This window comes from Delphinapterus leucas, chromosome 5 (assembly GCF_059928025.1).
Source record: "Delphinapterus leucas isolate spDelLeu-1000000601 "Yukka" chromosome 5, BTC_Dleu_Yukka2, whole genome shotgun sequence".
Classification (NCBI taxonomy): domain Eukaryota; kingdom Metazoa; phylum Chordata; class Mammalia; order Artiodactyla; family Monodontidae; genus Delphinapterus; species Delphinapterus leucas.
The window spans coordinates 14,034,176-14,052,262 of record NC_143133.1 but is presented as its reverse complement, the minus strand read 5'-3'; the positions used below and the strand labels follow the sequence as shown (position 1 = coordinate 14,052,262).

General features: G+C 34.6%; 1 protein-coding gene across 4 annotated transcripts in view; it reads left to right on the top strand.

Moving 5' to 3' along the window:
- The window catches only part of LARP1B (La ribonucleoprotein 1B), a 120,131-nt gene that overhangs the window by 67,584 nt on the left and 34,460 nt on the right, over positions 1-18,087 (top strand). For all 4 annotated transcript variants that reach the window (XM_089911515.1, XM_089911514.1, XM_022556929.3 and 1 more), the window contains one exon: positions 6,429-6,552. In XM_089911515.1, coding sequence (XP_089767641.1) covers positions 6,429-6,552 — 124 coding nt within the window. The remainder of the gene's footprint in view (positions 1-6,428; positions 6,553-18,087) is intronic.

The following is an 18,087-nucleotide window of genomic DNA, read 5'->3' as shown; positions in this document are numbered from 1 at the left end:
TCCTAAGCCTCAAGTTTTCAAAAATAATGCCTGCCCCCCCCCAAAAATAATCAGGCATACAAGAAGACAAGATGATATTATAGAAAAAACAAAAGGAACAACAGAAAATAGAGACAGATCCATAGAGATCCAGGTAATAGAGTTATCAAACAGACTTTAGTTATTATTAACATGATTTTTAAAAAGGTAAAATGGAGAATTTAATCAGAGAAGTAGAAATTTTAAAAAGGAATCTAACTGAAATTCTGGAAATGAAAAATATAAAATGAGTGCAATGAACTGGCTTAACAGTAGATAAGTACACGCTGAATACAGAATTACTAAGATGGGTTAAGAAAAAATCAAGAATGAAGCATGGAGCAAAAAAAGTGGAAATTAAAGAAACTATTGTCAGAGACATAGGAGATACAGTCCCAAGCTCAAACATACATTTGATTGGATTCTCAGAAGAGAGGAGTGAGAGGATAAGGCAGAAATATTATTTGAAGAAATTATGGCTGACGTTTTACCAAAACTGATGAAAGATATAACAAGGGATAAATTCAAGAGGTCCTATGAACTCCAAAGAATATAAATATAAAGAAAACCACATCAAGGTTATAATTTAAAACTGCTGAAAATAAATAACAAAAGCCAGAGAAAAAGGACAAACTTCTTTAAAAGCATCAATAGTAAGACTTACAGCTAACTTTTCAGCAGAAATAATGGAAGTCGGGAGACAATGGGGTGGTGTAATCACAGTACTGGAAGGGAACTAGTGTTCAGAAATAAAGGTAAACAAATAGTTGAAGGGTACACTTAATATAGGTGAATTTTATGGTATGTAAATTGTATCTCAATGCAGCTGTTTAAAATGAAGGTGAAATAACCAACAGACATATGAAAACTGAGAAAATTTATTTTCAGCAGCTACGCTTTAAAGAAAGTACAAAGGAAGTATTTTAGGCAAAGGAAAATGATTCCAGGAAGAAGGTGAAGGTACAGAAAGGAATAAAGAGCAATGGAAATGGTAAATACATGTGTAGATTTAAATAAATATTGACACTAACCACAACAAAGTTGGTATAACTCTATGGGTAAAGTGGATTTTTAAGGCAAAAAGAATTATTCAAGATTAAATGGGACATTTCATAATCATAAAAGGCTTAGTTGCACCAGAAAATATATTAGTTCTAAACTTGTATGCATTTAATAGCAGCCTCAAAATATATAAGACAAAAATTGATAGGTGTACATAGACAAATTTATAATCATAGTGGGAGATTTTAATACACCTTATCAAGAAAGGTGCAAGGTATAGCAAGCAGATGAAAAAATCAGTAAGGATGTGGGAAATGTGAACAACACAGTTAAGAAACTTGGCTTAATTGACAGAAATGAAATACTGCACCTGACATCTGCAGAATTCATTCTTTTCAAGTGCACATTAACCCTTATACCATACACAGAAAAATCAATTCTAGATATATTGTAGTTTTAAATGTGAAAGTCAAAATAATAAAACTCATAAAAGATTACTGTTTCCATGATCTTTTAGTACAGAAAGATTTACTAAACAGGAAATAACACAATGAAGCAAATGATTGATAAAATGTACTACATTAAAAAGAACTTTTCAACAGAAGATACCATAAAAGAGTGAAAAGGTAAGGTACAGAGTAGAAAAAAGACATTTACAACATTTTGTAAAGAACTCATACAAATCAATGAGAAAGACAACTGTATAGGAAAATGAGCAATAGAATTGGGTAGTCATATGACACAAAAAAATTATCCAAATAAAATATACTAAAGGTTTTCATCATTATTAATAATCAGAGAAATACAAATTAAAACCACAATGAGATAACACATCTACCAGAGTGGCTACATATTTAAATTTTTCAAATTTTTGAGATAATTATAGATTCATAGGAAGCTGGAAAAATAGTGCAGAGAGGTCCAGTGTATGCTTCACCCAGATAACCTTGAAAGGTTATCTTAGATAATTAAATTAATTAAATCTGATAGCTTAGATAATTAAACCACAATATTAAAACCAGAAAATTGATGTTTATTATCACAAATGTGTGTGTATACTTCTCTATCATTTTATCACATGTAGATTCACATAACTACTATAAAAGTCAAGGCACTGAATTATTTTATCACCACAAAGATCTTCTTTGTGCTATTAAACTTACACCCATCTCCCTCCCCTCTGCTATTCCTAATCCCTGGTAGCCATTAATCTGTTCTCCATCTCTATAATGTTGTCATTTTGAGAATGTTATATAAATGGAATCATACAGCATGTTACCGTTTGAGATTGATATTTTTTTAAAATCATAATGCCCTTGAGGTCCATCCAAAATGTAGTTTATATCCATAGTTTGGTCCTTTTCAAAAAGACTAAATTTTTAAAAACTGACAATACCAAGTGTTGATGAGGATGTAGAGCAATAGGAACTTTGATATACTGATAATGGGAATGTAAATAGGTACAACTACTCTGAAAACATATTTGCATTTTCTACTAAAGTTGAAGTGCACCACCTGATTCAGCAATTCCACTCCTAGTAAATACTCAATAAAAATATATGTTGTCATAAATCACAGGAATTTTTGGGGGATTCATCTCCTAAAGTAAGGGAAATAAAAACAAGAATAAATAAATGGGACCTAATTAAACTTAAAAGATTTTGCATGGCAAAGGAAACCATCGACAAAAGGAGATGACAACCTACTGAATGGGAGAAATTATTTGCAAATGGTATGACCAATAAGGGGTTAATATCCAACATATATAAACAACTCATACAACTTAACATCAAAAAAAAAAAAAAAAAGAAACCCGATTAAAAAATGGGCCAAAGAACTGAATAAGCATTTTTCCTAAGAGGACATGCAGGTGGTTAACAGGCACATGAAAAGATGCTCAGCATCACTAATCATCAGGGAAGTGTAAATGAAAACCACAATGAAATATCACCTCACACCTGTCAGGATGGCTCTCATCTAAAAGAACACAATAACAAATGTTGGCAAGGGTTTGGAGAAAAGGGAACCCTCCTACACTGTTGGTGGGAATGTAAATTGGTGGAGCCACTGTGGTAAATAGTATGGAGGTTTCTCAAAAAACTAAAAGTAGAACTACCATGTGACCTGGAATTTCCAGTCCTGGATATATACCTGAAAAAAACAAAAAACACTAATTTAAAAAGACACTTGCACCCGATGTTCATAGCAGCATTATGTACAATTGCCAAAATATGGAAGCAACCTAAGTGTGCATCAAAAGATGAATGGATAAAGAAGATGTGGTATACACACACACACACACACACAATGGAACACTACTCAGCCATAAAAAAGAACAAAATTTTGCCGTTTGCAGTAAAGTGGATGGACTTGGAGGACATTATGCTAAGTGAGTAAGTCAGAGAAAGACAAAATACTGTATGATCTCATTTATATGTGGAATCTAAAAAATACAACAAAGTAGTGAATATAACAAAAAAGAAACAGACTCACAGATATAGAGAACAAACTAGTGGTTACCAGTAGGGAGAGGGAAGCGGGGAGGGGCAATATAGGAGTGGGGTAGTAAGAAGTACAAACTATTAGGTATAGGATAAGCTACAAGGGGATATGTTGTACATATCCAGGGAATATAGCCAATATTTTATAGTAACTATAAATGGAGTATAAACTTTAAAAATTGTGCATTACTGTATTGTATACCTGTGACATATAATATTGTATATCAACTACAGTTTACAAAAAGGTAAAAAAACATGTTCACCAAATAAGTGTTCTGTAAAAACATATTTATAGCAACATTATTTATAGCAGCTATAGTCTGGAAGGGACCTGATGCTCATCAACAGTAGAATGGATTTTTGTATTTATCTTTTTTTTAAAAAATTAATTAATTTTTATTTTTGACTGCGTTGGGTCTTCGTTGCTGCACGTGTGCTTTCTCTAGTTGCGGTGAGCGGGGGCTGCTCTTCGTTGTGTGCAGGCTTCTCATTGCGGTGGCTTTTCTTGTTGCGGAACACGGGCTCTAGGCATGCAGGCTTCAGTAGCTGTGGCACGTGGGCTCAGTAGTTGTGGCTCATGGGCTCTAGAGCGCAGGCTCAGTAGTTGTGGTGCACGGGCTTAGTTGCTCCGTGGCATGTGGGATCTTCCCAGACCAGGGCTCAAACCTGTGTCCCCTGCATTGGCAGGCAGATTCTTAACCACTGTGCCACCAGGGAAGTCCCTGGAATGGATTTTTTAAAATTGTGGTTTGATCATAAAATAGAGTACCGTAGAGCAGGGATGGACAAACTTTTTCTGTAAAGAGCTATGTAGTAAATATTTTAGGCTTTGTATGTCATACGTTGACTATGGCAACTACTCAACCCTGCAGTTGTAGCATTGGAGCAGCCGTGTGCAATATGTAAACAAATGGATGCGGTTGTGTTCCAATGAAACTATTTACAAAGACAAAATTTGGCCTTTAGGGGCTGTAGTTTGTTGACCTCTGCTGTAGAGCCACAAACTATAGATGAATCTCATAAAGATAATTTTGTGTTAAGGAAACCATACATTATGATTACTTTTTTATAAAATTCAAAAACAGGAAAAATGAATAAAGAATTAAAGTCTGAGTATTGGCTGTCTTTAGGAAGAAAGACAGGGCAGTGATAGGAAGGGGCATGAAGGGTACTTCTAGTGTGCTAGTTATATCATCTTTACTCGAATTGTGGTTCCACAGGTCTGTTCACTTTGGACTTATTGAGATATATACCTATGATTTATGCCCTTCTCTAGTGTGTGTGTATACATATATATGTAAACGGCAGTGTGTTATACCGTACTTAGTTTTAAAAGTTAAAAACAAAACAGAAACGTATTTGTGTTCCCATCAGAATAGAACTGTGTTTATTCATTTTTGGTATATGATAAACATACGATAAATGTTCATTGAAGTGGGAGTTGCTAATAGCAAGCTCTGTAGCAAGATAAGGGACAGTGAAGAGTAATGACTCAATTAGCTTGAAGAGCTTATTGAAGACTTTTGGGAAAGCAATTTTGGTATAGGGGAAGTAACCATTTAAGGCATTTTCATGAAAAGAAGATAGATCCTAGTTTAAAAGGCTAACTGGATCTAATAAATGGTGTGAGCTGTCAAGTGACATTCATGTTTGAAGACAGAAGGAAAAGATTGTTTGGATAGCTGTTAAGAGCAAGATGCCACAACTATTTTGTAATGATGATGTTTAATTTGGCTCATCAGACAGATACTTTTGTCATGTCTTTTACCTCCTTACACTCTGTTTAGATGTTAACTCTGTAAAGGGTCATGGACCAATTAGCACTGAGGAGTAGTGTAGATGTGATACAGAGTTTATTGGGGAAAACTTACCAGAAGTAATAGAATGCAAGTAGTCCCTCAAACTCTTTTTTTTTTTTTCCCCACAGCTTCAGCCAGGCTTCGATAGTCTTCATGCATTATGGCCCGATGACCTTCCAGTAGAGAATGGCCTCCACCTCTGTAATGTTTTACATATATGTAGGTCAGGGCAGGGAACATCTATGTGATTATGTAACAAAAATTAGAAAGGGGCCCTAGGGGCAGGGATAGGCCCATTTTTCCTTTGAGCCAACAGCTTAGACCTATGCAGTATCCTTGCTACTAAGCTTATAAAAGGGGTTTGGAAATGAACCTTCAGAGCCATCTAGGTTTATGTTTCATCACATGTTTCCCACTATTAGAAAAAGAGGCAGAAACTTCTTGGACTAGTGTTAAAGATCTATTAGCTTTCTCCAGCTTCCTTACCAGACCACTGGTTCTAAACAAATTTTGTCATTTACTGAATTATCTTCTAATAAATGATTGCTTATTCCAAGCTTCTCATCTTTGCTCACAGTACCTAATTTAGGATGCTTTTCCCTTTCTCTAAATTCTCATTCTAAGGAGCTGCTTTGTCCCATCTCTTCTGTGATGCCTCCCTTATGATCTCAACTCTTATACCAAATACTATCCACTTTTCATACACTGTCTAATATTATTTTTATGTGTGCATTTTTTTCTTTCCATCTAACTTGTAAATTCCTTAAGCGTAGGGAACATGAATTTGGATTACTCTGTAACCTCTATAATACTCTACTGGTCTTGTGTGTAAATGCTCAACAAATAGTTAATGATAAGAATGTATGTTCTTATAATGTATTTTAATTATAAAATAGTCATAATATTTTAGGATTCTTGATGCCTCTTTTAAACTCTGAATATTAATTATTATTAAGTATAATGCTAGATTCTTTATTAGAACATCTTTTCTATTCGGTTGCAATCAATTCCTGTTTTTAAAACTCATTTTTTGAGATTAGTATCAATTATTGTCTGTTGGTTACTCTATTAGCCAGTTTAGTAATTAGATTCCTCCATTCTACTTCAGCAAGAAGTTGAGAACTTTAAGAAGCTAAATCTCATTAGTAAAGAGCAGTTTGAAAACCTAACACCTGAACTTCCTTTTGAGCCAAACCAAGAAGTTCCTGTAGCACCTTCACAGTCCAGGCAAGGTATGTAAATCTGCTTTTGTGTAAGTGTCTGAATAATATTAAAACAGTTCTAAATTGTTTTTAAAGTTTGCTTCTTTTTTATTTGTGGAAAACATTTAGATATCTGGTAAAAGACTAGAGTTTTAAAACTCAACTTTTATTTATTCTTTGGTGAACTTCAAAACATTTTAGAGACTTAAAAATACAGATTGTAAATTTGGTAAGACAGCCATGTAGTAAATGATCATAGTTGGAAGCCCACCTTACTCTTGGTGAATAGGCAGGTAATCACAAAGGTGATGCAGGAGTTGTCTATTATAACACCACCTCATGCTCAAACCCAAATGCTTACTTAAAAGTAGGCTGAATTGGTTGGTTTCTTTATGTGTCTCTTTTGACTTTGAGATTGCTGGGAATGCTTCTCTTTGCAAAATAAGGAAAAATTTTCACTCACTTGCTGATTCCTTAAAATATACCACTAGCATCATTCTTTTGCTTTAAGGCCTTATCTTTGTGTGAAAGTGTAAGTACATTTGGGAGATTCATAAAATTGAATCTGACATTTTCAGGCAAGTGTAACTGATTTTATTATAGTTTTTCCTGAAGGCAGGTTAAAGAAAAACTTTTAATTTGGAAAACTTAAGACATATACAAAAATAAAGCAAATTGTATAATGAAACCCCATGTACCCATTACCTACCCATTAGCTGCTTTATCATCTCATAGCCGATTTTATTTCATCTTGACTCCACTCATTCTCTTTACCTCCCACTTGGATTATTTTGAAACAAACTCCCAATCATATTTTTTCATTCCTAAATATTTCTGTATGTATCTTTGATAAGATAAGGACTACCTATTTTACACATAAATAAGCCAGTACCATTATCACATCTAAAATTAACAGTAATTCCTTAATATAAAATATCTAATTGGTGTTCAAATTTTCTCATTCATCACTTAAAAAAAAATCAGAATCCATATAAACTCCAAACTTTGCAGTAGGTTGATATGTCTCTTTTAGTGTATAGGTTCATACTGTTGTGTTTTTTTTCCCTTGAACTTTATTGTTGTAGAAACTAGATTGTTTGTCCTGTAGAATTTCTTACATTCTGGACTTTGCTGATTGCATCCCATGGTTTCATCCAACCATTTTCTGGTCCTGAATTTTCTTTAACTGTGATTCTGATACAGAGGCTTGATCAGATTGAGGCTCATATTTGTGCAAGAATATGTCATATGTTGTGTTGAATACTTATACCAGGAGGCACATAATGCTCGATTGTCTCTCTTTGGTGTCTCTCTTTGATAATCATTGCTTGAAGGTTTATTTCACAAGGGGCTTCAAAATAGTGATAATTCTATTTTCATAATTCCTTCTTAATTTAGTAGATTACTTCCATAAAGAGGATTTCCCTTAATTGACTATTTGTTTTTCCTGAGATAGAGTTCTTATAGGAAAGGGAATAAATGCTTAATTCTTTCACTTTGTTTACTAGTTTTCAAAGTAATGAGCTGGTTCTCTACATCTTTCTTTGCTGACCAATGAGGAGGTTTTTCGGGTTTTTTTGTTTTATTTTAAAATTATCACTGTGATCAAAACTATTAGAGCTCATCAAAAAATTTGGTAAAGTTGCAGGATATGAAATTAATATACAGAAATCGGTTGCATTTCCATACAGTAGCAATGAACTATCAGAAGGAGAAATTAAGGAAACAATCCCAATTACAACCCCATCAAAAAGAATAAAATACCTAGGAATAAACCTACCTAAGGAGGTGAAAGACCTGTACTTGGAAAACTATAAGTCACTGATGAAAGAAATTGAAGACAACACAAACAGATGGAGATATATACCATTTTCTTGGATTGGAAGAATTAATATTATTAAAATGACCATACTGCCCAAGGCAATCAACAGATTCAATGCAATATCTATCAGAATATCAATGGCATTTGTCACAGAACTAGAACAAATAATTTAAAAATTTGCATGGAAACACAAAAGACCCGGAATAGCCAAAGCAATCTTGAGAAAGAAAAGCAGAGCTGGAGGAGTCAGGATCCCAGACTTAAGACGATACTACAAAGCTACAGTAATCAAAGCAGTATGGTACTGGCACAAAAGCATACATACAGATCAATAGAACAGGATAGAAAGCCCAGAAATAAACCCACACATCTCTGGTCAATTAGTCTACAACAAAGGAGGCAAGAATGTACAGTGGAGAAAAGGCAGTCTCTTCAATAAATGGTGCTTGGAAAGCTGGACAGCTACATGTGCAATAATGAAATTAGAACATTCTCTACATCATATACAAAATAAACTCAAAATGGATTAAAGACCTAAATGTAAGACCAGAAGCCATAAAACTCCTAGAGAAAGACTTGGGCATAACACTCTGTGACATAAATCACAGGAATGTTTTTTTGCATCTTTCTCCTAAAGCAAAGGAAATAAAAGCAAAAATAAACAAATGGGACCTAATTAAACATAAAAGATTTTGCATGGCAAAGGAAACCATCGACAAAAGGAAATGACAACCTACTGAATGGGAGAAATTGTTTGCAAATGATATGACCAATAAAGGGTTAATATCCAACATATATAAACAGCTCATACAATGGACCATCAAAAAAGCAAACGACCTGATTTTAAAAAGGGCTGAAAAACTGAATAGACATTTTTCCTAAGAGGACATGCAGGTGGCCAACAGGCACATGAAAAGATGCTCAGCATTGCTAATCAAGGAAATGTAAATCAAAACCACAATGAGGGCTTCCCTGGTGGCTCAGTGGTTGAGAGTCCGCCTGCCAATGCAGGGGACACGGGTTCGTGCCCTGGTCCGGGAAGATCCCACATGCTGCAGAGTGGCTGGGCCCGTGAGCCATGGCTGCTGAGCCTGCGCGTCCGGAGCCTGTGCTCCGCTACGGAAGAGGCCACAGAGGTGAGAGGCCCGTGTACCGCCAAAAAAAAAAAAAAACCACAATGAAATACCACCTCACACCTGTCAGGATGGCTGTCATCCAAAAGAACACAAATAACAAATGTTGGCAAGGGTGTGGAGAAAGGGAACCCTCCTACGTTGTCAGTGGGAATGTAAATTGGTGGAGCCACTGTGGAAAGCAGTATGGAGGTTTCTCAAAAAACTAAAAGTAGAACCACCATATGACCTGGCAATTCCATTCCTGGGTATATATCTAAAAAAACAAAACACTAATTTAAAATAAAGACACATGTACCCCAATGTTCATAGCAGCATTATTTACAATTGCCAAAGTATGGAAACAACCTAAGTGTGTATCAACAGATGAATGGATAAAGAAGATGTGGTGTATATAGATATACAATGGAATACTACTCAGCCATAAAAAAGGAACAAAATTTTGCCATTTTCAGCAACATGGATGGACTTGAAGGACATTATACTAAGTGAAATAAATCAGACAGAGAAAGACAGATACCCTATGATCTCACTTATATGTGGAATCTAAAAAATACAAACTAGTGAATATAGCAGGAAAGAAATAGACTCACAGATATAACGAACAAACTAGTGGTTACCAGTGGGGAGAGGGAAGGTGGGAGAGGGATTATGAGGTTAGGGGATTAAGAGGTACAAACTATTATGTGTAAAATAAGCTACAAGGGTATATTGTACAACATGGGGAATATAGCCAATATTTTATAATAACTATAAATGGAGTATAACATTTAAAAATTGTGAATCACTATATTGTACACCTACAACTTATATACTATTGTACATCAACTATACTTCAATTGAAAAAAGAGAAAATTATCACTCTGATCTCATAAATATATTAGATGGGTTTTACTCTACTGTCTTATTGATACTTGGGCCAATTATCCGTTTATTGACTTTTAGCTCCAAATCCACCTTTCATTGCTTTGTTCTGTGATAATAGAGTTGGACTCTTTTTTTAAAATACTATTTTCTCATTTGTTTATATTTATTATTTTTGGCTGCATCGGGTATTAGTTGCGGCACGCAGGATCTTTCGTTGCGGCACATGGGCTCTTCATTGAGGTGTGCGGGCTTCTCTCTAGTTGTGGCATGTGGGTTTTCTCTCTCTAGTTGTGGCGCGCAGGCTCCAGAGCTCATGGGCTCTGTAGTTTGCGGCACATGGGCTCTCTAGTTGAGGTGAGCAGGCTCAGTGGTTGTGGCGTGCGGGCTTAGTTGCTCAGTGGCATGTGGAATCTTCCCAGACCAGGGATTGAAGCTGCAGTTCCAGTCCCCTGCATTGGAAAGTGGATCCTTTACCACTGGACCACCAGGGAAGTCCCTGGAGTTGGACTCTTAACTGTCTTGTTTGCCAGGTGGTTGAGCTTTGTCAGTACTCTAGTTGCTACTGAGTTGGTCATTGTTTCTAGGCCTTTTCTATTGAAAGAGCTTGGAAATTTTTTTAAGGAAAATTACATTACAAATTTATATTGATAGTTTTTGTTCAAATTTAGGATTACAGATTTTAATTTTAATTTGTTAGATTTTATATTTGTATGACGTTTTACTTATGTGAAAAAAATATCATTCCTAAGCACAGTAACAGAATTGTTTATCCTACGATATAGTAGCTTCAGAATAACAATAATATTAAATAATATTACTATAAATACTAAAAGAAGCTTACTTTTAAAAAAATTCTTTAAATTTTTAAGCTTTGAAATTTTAAAAACTTTATACTTTTAAACTTTTTTTTTTTTTTAACATTCTTAGGGTATTCCACTAAGGATGTTTAGTCTAATTACAAGATTTTTTGTGTTGTTTAATTTGAGTAAATTAAAATTGATAATTTATGCTCCTCACCACATCATAGAATTAAAGTCCCAAGAGGTGTATTTTATTTAATTAATTAATTAACTTAAATTCCCAGGATCTACTTTTAACTTTTTTTTTTTTTTTTTTTTGTGGTACGCGGGCGTCTCACTGTTGTGGCCTCTCCCGTTGCGGAGCACAGGCTCCGGACGCGCAGGCTCAGCGGCCATGGCTCACGGGCCCAGCCGCTCCACGGCATGTGGGATCTTCCCGGACCGGGGCATGAACCCGCGTCCCCTGCATCGGCAGGCGGACTCTCAACCACTGTGCCACCTGGGAAGCCCTATTCTGCTGTTTTTGAGTGGAGTATCTACAAATTCTTATTAGGGTCAGTTAGTTGATGGTGTTTGTAAGTTCTATTCCCTTGCTAATTTTCTTTTGGCTACTAGCTCTATTAGTGTGAGAAAAGTGTTTTAAGTCTCCAACTGTAATTGCAGATTTGTCTGTTTTTCCTTTAATTTCTGTCAGTTTTTCTTCATTTATTTTGAAGCTCTTTTTACTAGGTGTACTACACCCTTAGGTTTATTGTATCTTCTTAGGATTTGACCTTTATATCAGTTTATACTGCCTTCTTTATTCCTGGTCATTTTATTTGCTCTGAAATCTCGTTTATCTAATTTTGATATAGCCATTCCAGCTTTTTCTTGATTACTCTTTGTATGGTATGTGGTGTGTCTTTTTTCATCCCTTTACTTTTAAGCTACTTATTTCATTATATTTGAAGTGAGCTTGTTATAGACAGCATATAGACTGGTCTTTTTGTTAAATTCAGTCTGAAAATCTGTCTTTTAATTGGTGTGTTTAGATTGTTTACATTTAATGTAATTATTGCTATGTTTGGATTCAGATTTTGTTTCTTTGTTTCCCTTTCTTTGCCCTGTTTGGGTTACAGTTGACCCTTGAACATCTAGGGGGTTATGGGTGCTGACCCCCCCACATAGTCAAAAATACTGCTATCTCGCCCTCAAAAACAAGGAATTGATAAATGACTCACGCAAGGATAAGAAGCTGAAACAGTTTGAATAGAATCAGGACTCAAACCCTAGTTCTTTTGATTCTACATACTGTGATCTCTAATTGAACACAAACTTTTCCCACACTTAGTTAATTTAAAGATCTTTAAAATGAAAATACATGTCCTATATTTATTGAAAAAAAAATCTGCTTATAAGCTGCCCTGCGAAATTTAACCCCATGTTGTTCAAGGGAAAACTGTCTATGTAATTTTTTTAATTACATTTTAATTTATCTAGGGTGAGTTTGGCCATATATGCCTTTTTTGTGTAATTATTTTTTTAGTAGTTCCTCTAGGGATTAGGTTGCTCTAGATACACTTAACTTTTCATTTTATTTAGAATCAATATTTTACTACTTCAATAGGAACGTAGAAATTTTACTTACATATAAGTTTCTTTGTGGTATAGTCTTGAAAATAAATTGAAAGTCCTATCAGTGTTATATTTTTTACTTTTAACTATCAAGTATGTTTTAAAGAACTTAAAAGGATAATAGTCTATTATCTATATTATACTTTTACCATTCTCTTGCTCTTCCTGTATTTATGATGTTCCAAGTTTCTTTCTGATATCCTTTTCTTCTGTTTGAAGTACTTTCTTTAGCAATTCCTTGAGAGAAATTCTGCTGACTATGATTTATTTACCTTAGTTTTCCTTCATCTGATGATGGTGTGTTTATTTCACCTTCATTCCCAAAGGATGTTTCCTTAGATACAGAATTCTGGATTGACAGTTCTTTTTTTTCAGCACTTAAAACTGTCAGGCCACTTCTTTCTGTCCTCCATAGTTTCTGATTTAAAAATTTTGTAGTAATTCAGATTGTTCCCTTACTTGTATTGAGTTCTTTTTCTCTAGCCACTTTCAAGAATTTTTATTTGTCTTAAGTTTTTAGCAATTAGAGTGTGATGTGTCTGACCGTGGATTTCTCTGGATTAATCCTTGATGGGCTTCTCTCTGTTTCTTGAATGTGTAGGTTCATGCCTTTAGCCAAACTAGGGAAGTTTTAAACTATTATTTCTTCAAAAATTTTTTGGTTCTGCATTTTCTCTCCTCTCAAGGACGTATTGTTGTTCCACAGATTCCTGAGGCTTGATTAGTTTTTTTCCAATTGTTTTTTTGCTCTGTCGTTCAGATTGGATAAATGTTATTGATTCTGGATGCTTTTACTACTTCTCCTTATCACCTGTTGGAAGAAGTTTAATTGTGATTGTCCTGATGTGATTTTCTTCCAGGCTTATTGAGTTTTTTTTTTTTAATCTATGTGTTTACATATTTTTAATCAACTCTGGAAAAATTTTTAGCCATATTTTAAATTAACAGTTTAAATTTTTAAAAATTAATAATTTTTAATGTACTTTTAAGTCTTTCCTTTAAGATTCCAGTTACATGTATATTAATCTACTTGAAGTCACATAGCTCACTAATGCCTTCTTTTTTTTCAGTCTTTTTTTTCCTCTGTGTTTTGTTTTGGGCAATTTCTACTCCTATGCTTTCAGGTTAATTAGTCTTTTATTCTGCAGTGTCTAATCTCAGCTGTTGTATTTTTCTTCTCTAGAAGTTGGATTGGATTCTTTTTTTTATTGTCTGTATCTCTTTTTGATGTGTTCATACTTTCCTCTACCTTATCAAATACATGAAATATAATGACTTTTTGCAGGCAAAGTGTAAATCCAGTTTCAGTGGTTGGCAAATTTATTACCCATAGGCCCAAACTGGCCTGCCATGGTCTAATTTGGCCATACCCTTCATTTACATATAGTCTATAGCTGTACTACAATGGCAGGGTTGAGTAGTTTTAACAGAGACTTTATGACCTGAAAAGTGAAAAAAAATTACTATCTGGCATTTACAGAAAAGTATTTGCTGAGTCCTGCTTCAGTGACATTTTATTTACATAAAAAAAATAGAATGTCAGTCCTCGTGTAGCACTTTTTATTATCAGCCTTCAGTGAACACCAACAGCATAACATTAAGGTCTGTTTTTATAAAGGCAATTCCTGTCTAAAGACAATTGGGACTGTGGATAAGGTACATATGGTCCAGGTATGCAGGTGTGCAATGATTTGGTGGAATAACATTTGGAAAATCTTAAGTAGCAAAATAGTTAGCACACCCCCCTCAGTCCAGTGGTTCTTAAACTTTGGCAAGTATCAGATTCACCTGGAAAGCTTGTTAAATCAAGGAACTCTGTACCCAGAGTTTCTTGATTTAGTAAGTTGAGGTAAGACCTGAGAATATGCATTTTTAACAAGTTCCCAGATTATCCTGATTATCCTGTACCACTGGTTGGGACTACACTTTGAAAATCAGTGCTTTAGCCTAATCCTCTGAAATATCAGTCTTCTCTGATAAACTTTTAGCAGAAACTGTATGGTAGTCAATCACAATTGAGGTTCCCTGAAGAGCAGATGGCCTGGTCTTTTGTGTTTTAAAGCTTTTTTGAGGTATAATTTACATAAAATTAACTCACTTTAAGTGTATAGTTTGATTAATTTCAGTAAATTTGTATAGTTGTACACCAGTGCCACAATTCAGTTTTTAAATTCCATCACAATAAAAGTTCCCCCACGATCATTTGCAGTCAATTTCAGCACTCATTTTCAGTCTGAGGTAACCAGTGACCTGCTTTCTGTCTGTATGTTTTTGCACTTCCTAGAAATTTCATGTAAATGGGATCATATGATATGTAGTCAATGTGTCTGGCTTCTTTCAATTAATATAATATTTTTGAGATTAATCTATGTTGTTGCTTATATTTGTACTTCACTCCTTTTTGTGAGGTAGTGTTCTATAGCATGGACATACTTCATTTGGTTTATCCATTTGGAAGTTGATGGATATTTGGATTTTTTTGGTTTTGGTTTTGGCTATTATGAAAAATGCTATTTTGAACATTCATGTACAAGAGATGGCCCATCATTTTGATAAAAAGAAGTTATAATATCTAGATGATATTCATGTATCATCCCAGGCTTATATTTGATAAAAAACTTGAGGGACTTCCCTGGTGGCACAGTGGTTAAGACTTTGTGCTCCCAATGCAGGGAGCCCAGTCTCCATTCCTGATCTGGTAACTAGATCACACATTCATGCTGCAACTAAGAGTTCACATGCCACAACTAAGTGTTCACATGCCACAACTAAGGAGCCCTTGAGCCTCAACTAAGGAGCCCACCTGCCACAACTAAGACCCAATGCAACCAAAAAAATTTTTTTAATGTATTCTTATTTCCTAACTACCTATTTTTCTAGTAATTTAATGTTTATATCTACTATATTTTATGTACTTGAAATTGTGTTAACTATTTTTGATAATTTTTTGTCAAAATATTATCATTTTTTAATATTTATTTATTTAGTTATTTTGGCTGTGCCAGGTCTTAGTTGTGGCAGGCAGGCTTCTTAGTTGTGGCATGCATGCGGGATCTAGTTCCCTGACCAGGGACTGAACAAGAGCCCCCTGCTTTGGGAGCGCAGAGTCTTACCCACTGGACCACCAGGGAAGTCCCTGTCAAAATATAAATTGGTATATGGTACGCTATGCAAATTTTGTAAAATGTTTCTTTTGAGATAACAAAAGTACTCTATAGATCTTAGTCATCACAAAATTGGTATACCTGGACTCTTCTTGGTGGGTAAAATTTACACTGAATTAAACCTGGAATAAAATAAATATAAAACTGAAATAAAATGTAACTTTTTAATATGGAAATGTTCAGATAAAAATAAAAGCAGAGAAAACTGTCTAATGGACCCCCATGTACCCATCTCACCTAATTTCAACAATTGTTAATAGTTTGACATTCTTTTTTCATCTGTACCTTGTTCCTCATCTGTTTCTGGTATTGCATATCAAATCTCAAACACCATATTATTTATTCCGTAAATATTTCATTGTATATTGCAAATTTATATATATATATAAATTTTCATGGTACCATTATTTCACATAAAATTAGCAATAATTCCTTAATATCATCTACTACCCAGTTTATGTTTGTTGTTCCTGATTGTCTGAAATATATCTTATTCTAATTTGTTGTTTGAATCAGGACCAAGCAAGATGCACACGTTGCATTTGATTGATAAGACCATTAAGTCACTTTTAATCTATAATCATTCCTCTTCTTTTGTTTTTCCATGCCAATGATTTGTTGAAGAAAATGATTACTTTGTCATGCAATTTCTTATTATCTAGATTTATCTGATTGTATCTTCACATCATATGTCCCTTTATCTCCTCTATTTCCTGTGAACTGGTATTTAGATATAGAACAGTTAGTATATTCAGGATTTTTATATTTCTGATAGCAAGACTATTTCTTAGGAGGAGTTGTTTACTTCCCATTGCATCATATGATGTCTTTCAGGCTCACTTTTAGTGATGTTATGACTGGTCATTGGGTTTAGATGCTATCAGTCTGATCCATTCATCATAAAGTTTCCCTTTACCTTTTTTTTTTTAAAGGCTTTTTTTCTAGAGCAGTTTTAGGCTCATAGCAAAATTAAGAGGAAGGTACAGAGATTTCCCATTTACTCCCTGATCCCAATTTGCATAGCTATCACCCCTCTGGTGAAAGATGTTGCCTCTTTATAGCAACATCCCACATCAGAGTGGTACATTTGTTACAATTGATGAGCCTACACTGACACATTGTAGTCACCAAAAGTCCATAGTTCCATTAGCGTTTACTCCTGGCCTACATTCTACAGGTTTGTATAAATGTATAATGAGATGTAGCCATCATTATAGTATCAAACATAGTATTTTCACAGCCCTAAAAATCCTCTGTGTTCCACCTGTTCATCTCTCCCTCCCCTCAACCCCTAGAAACAACTGGTCTTTTTATCATCTCCATAGTTTTCCTTTTCCAGAACATTGAATAGTTGGAATCACCCAGTGTGTAGCCTTTTCAGATTGGATCCCTTCACTTAGTAATAGGCTTTTAAGGTTCCTTCATGTCTTTTCATGGTTTGATAGCTCGTTTCTTTTTACCACTGAATAATGTTCCATCATCTGGGTATGTGACAGTTTATTTATCCATTCAGCTACTGAAGGCTATCCCAGTAGCTTCCAAGTTTTGGCAATTATGAATAAAGCTGCTTTAAACATCCATGAGCAGGTTTTTGTGTGGACATAAGTTTTCAGCTCCTTTGGGTAAGTACCAAGGAGGGCAACTGCTAGATTGTATGGTAAGAGTATGTTTAGTTTTGTAAGAAACTTCCAAACTGTCTTCCAAGGTGGCTGTACCATTTTGCATTCCTACCACCAATGAATGAGAGTTCCTGTTACTCTACATTCTCACCAGCATGTATTAGTGTTGTCAGTGTTCTGGATTTTGGCCAATCTGATAGGTGTGTAGTAGAATCTCATTGTCGTCTTACTTTGCAATTCCCTGATGATATCTAATGTGGAGTATCTTCATGTGTTATTTGCCATTTGTATTTCTTCTTTGGTGAAGTGTCTGTTAGGTCTTTGGCCCATTTTCTAATCAGGTTTTGTTTTGTTTTGTTTTTTTAATTGATGAGTTTTAAAAGTTCTTTGTATATCTTGGATAATAGTCCTTTATCAGATGTGTCTTTTGCAAATACTTTCTGCCATTCTGTGGCTTGTCTTTTTGTTCTCTTGACAGTGTTGTTCGCAAAGCGTAAGGTTTTCATTTTAATTAAGTCAGTATATCAGTTATTTCTTTCATGGCTC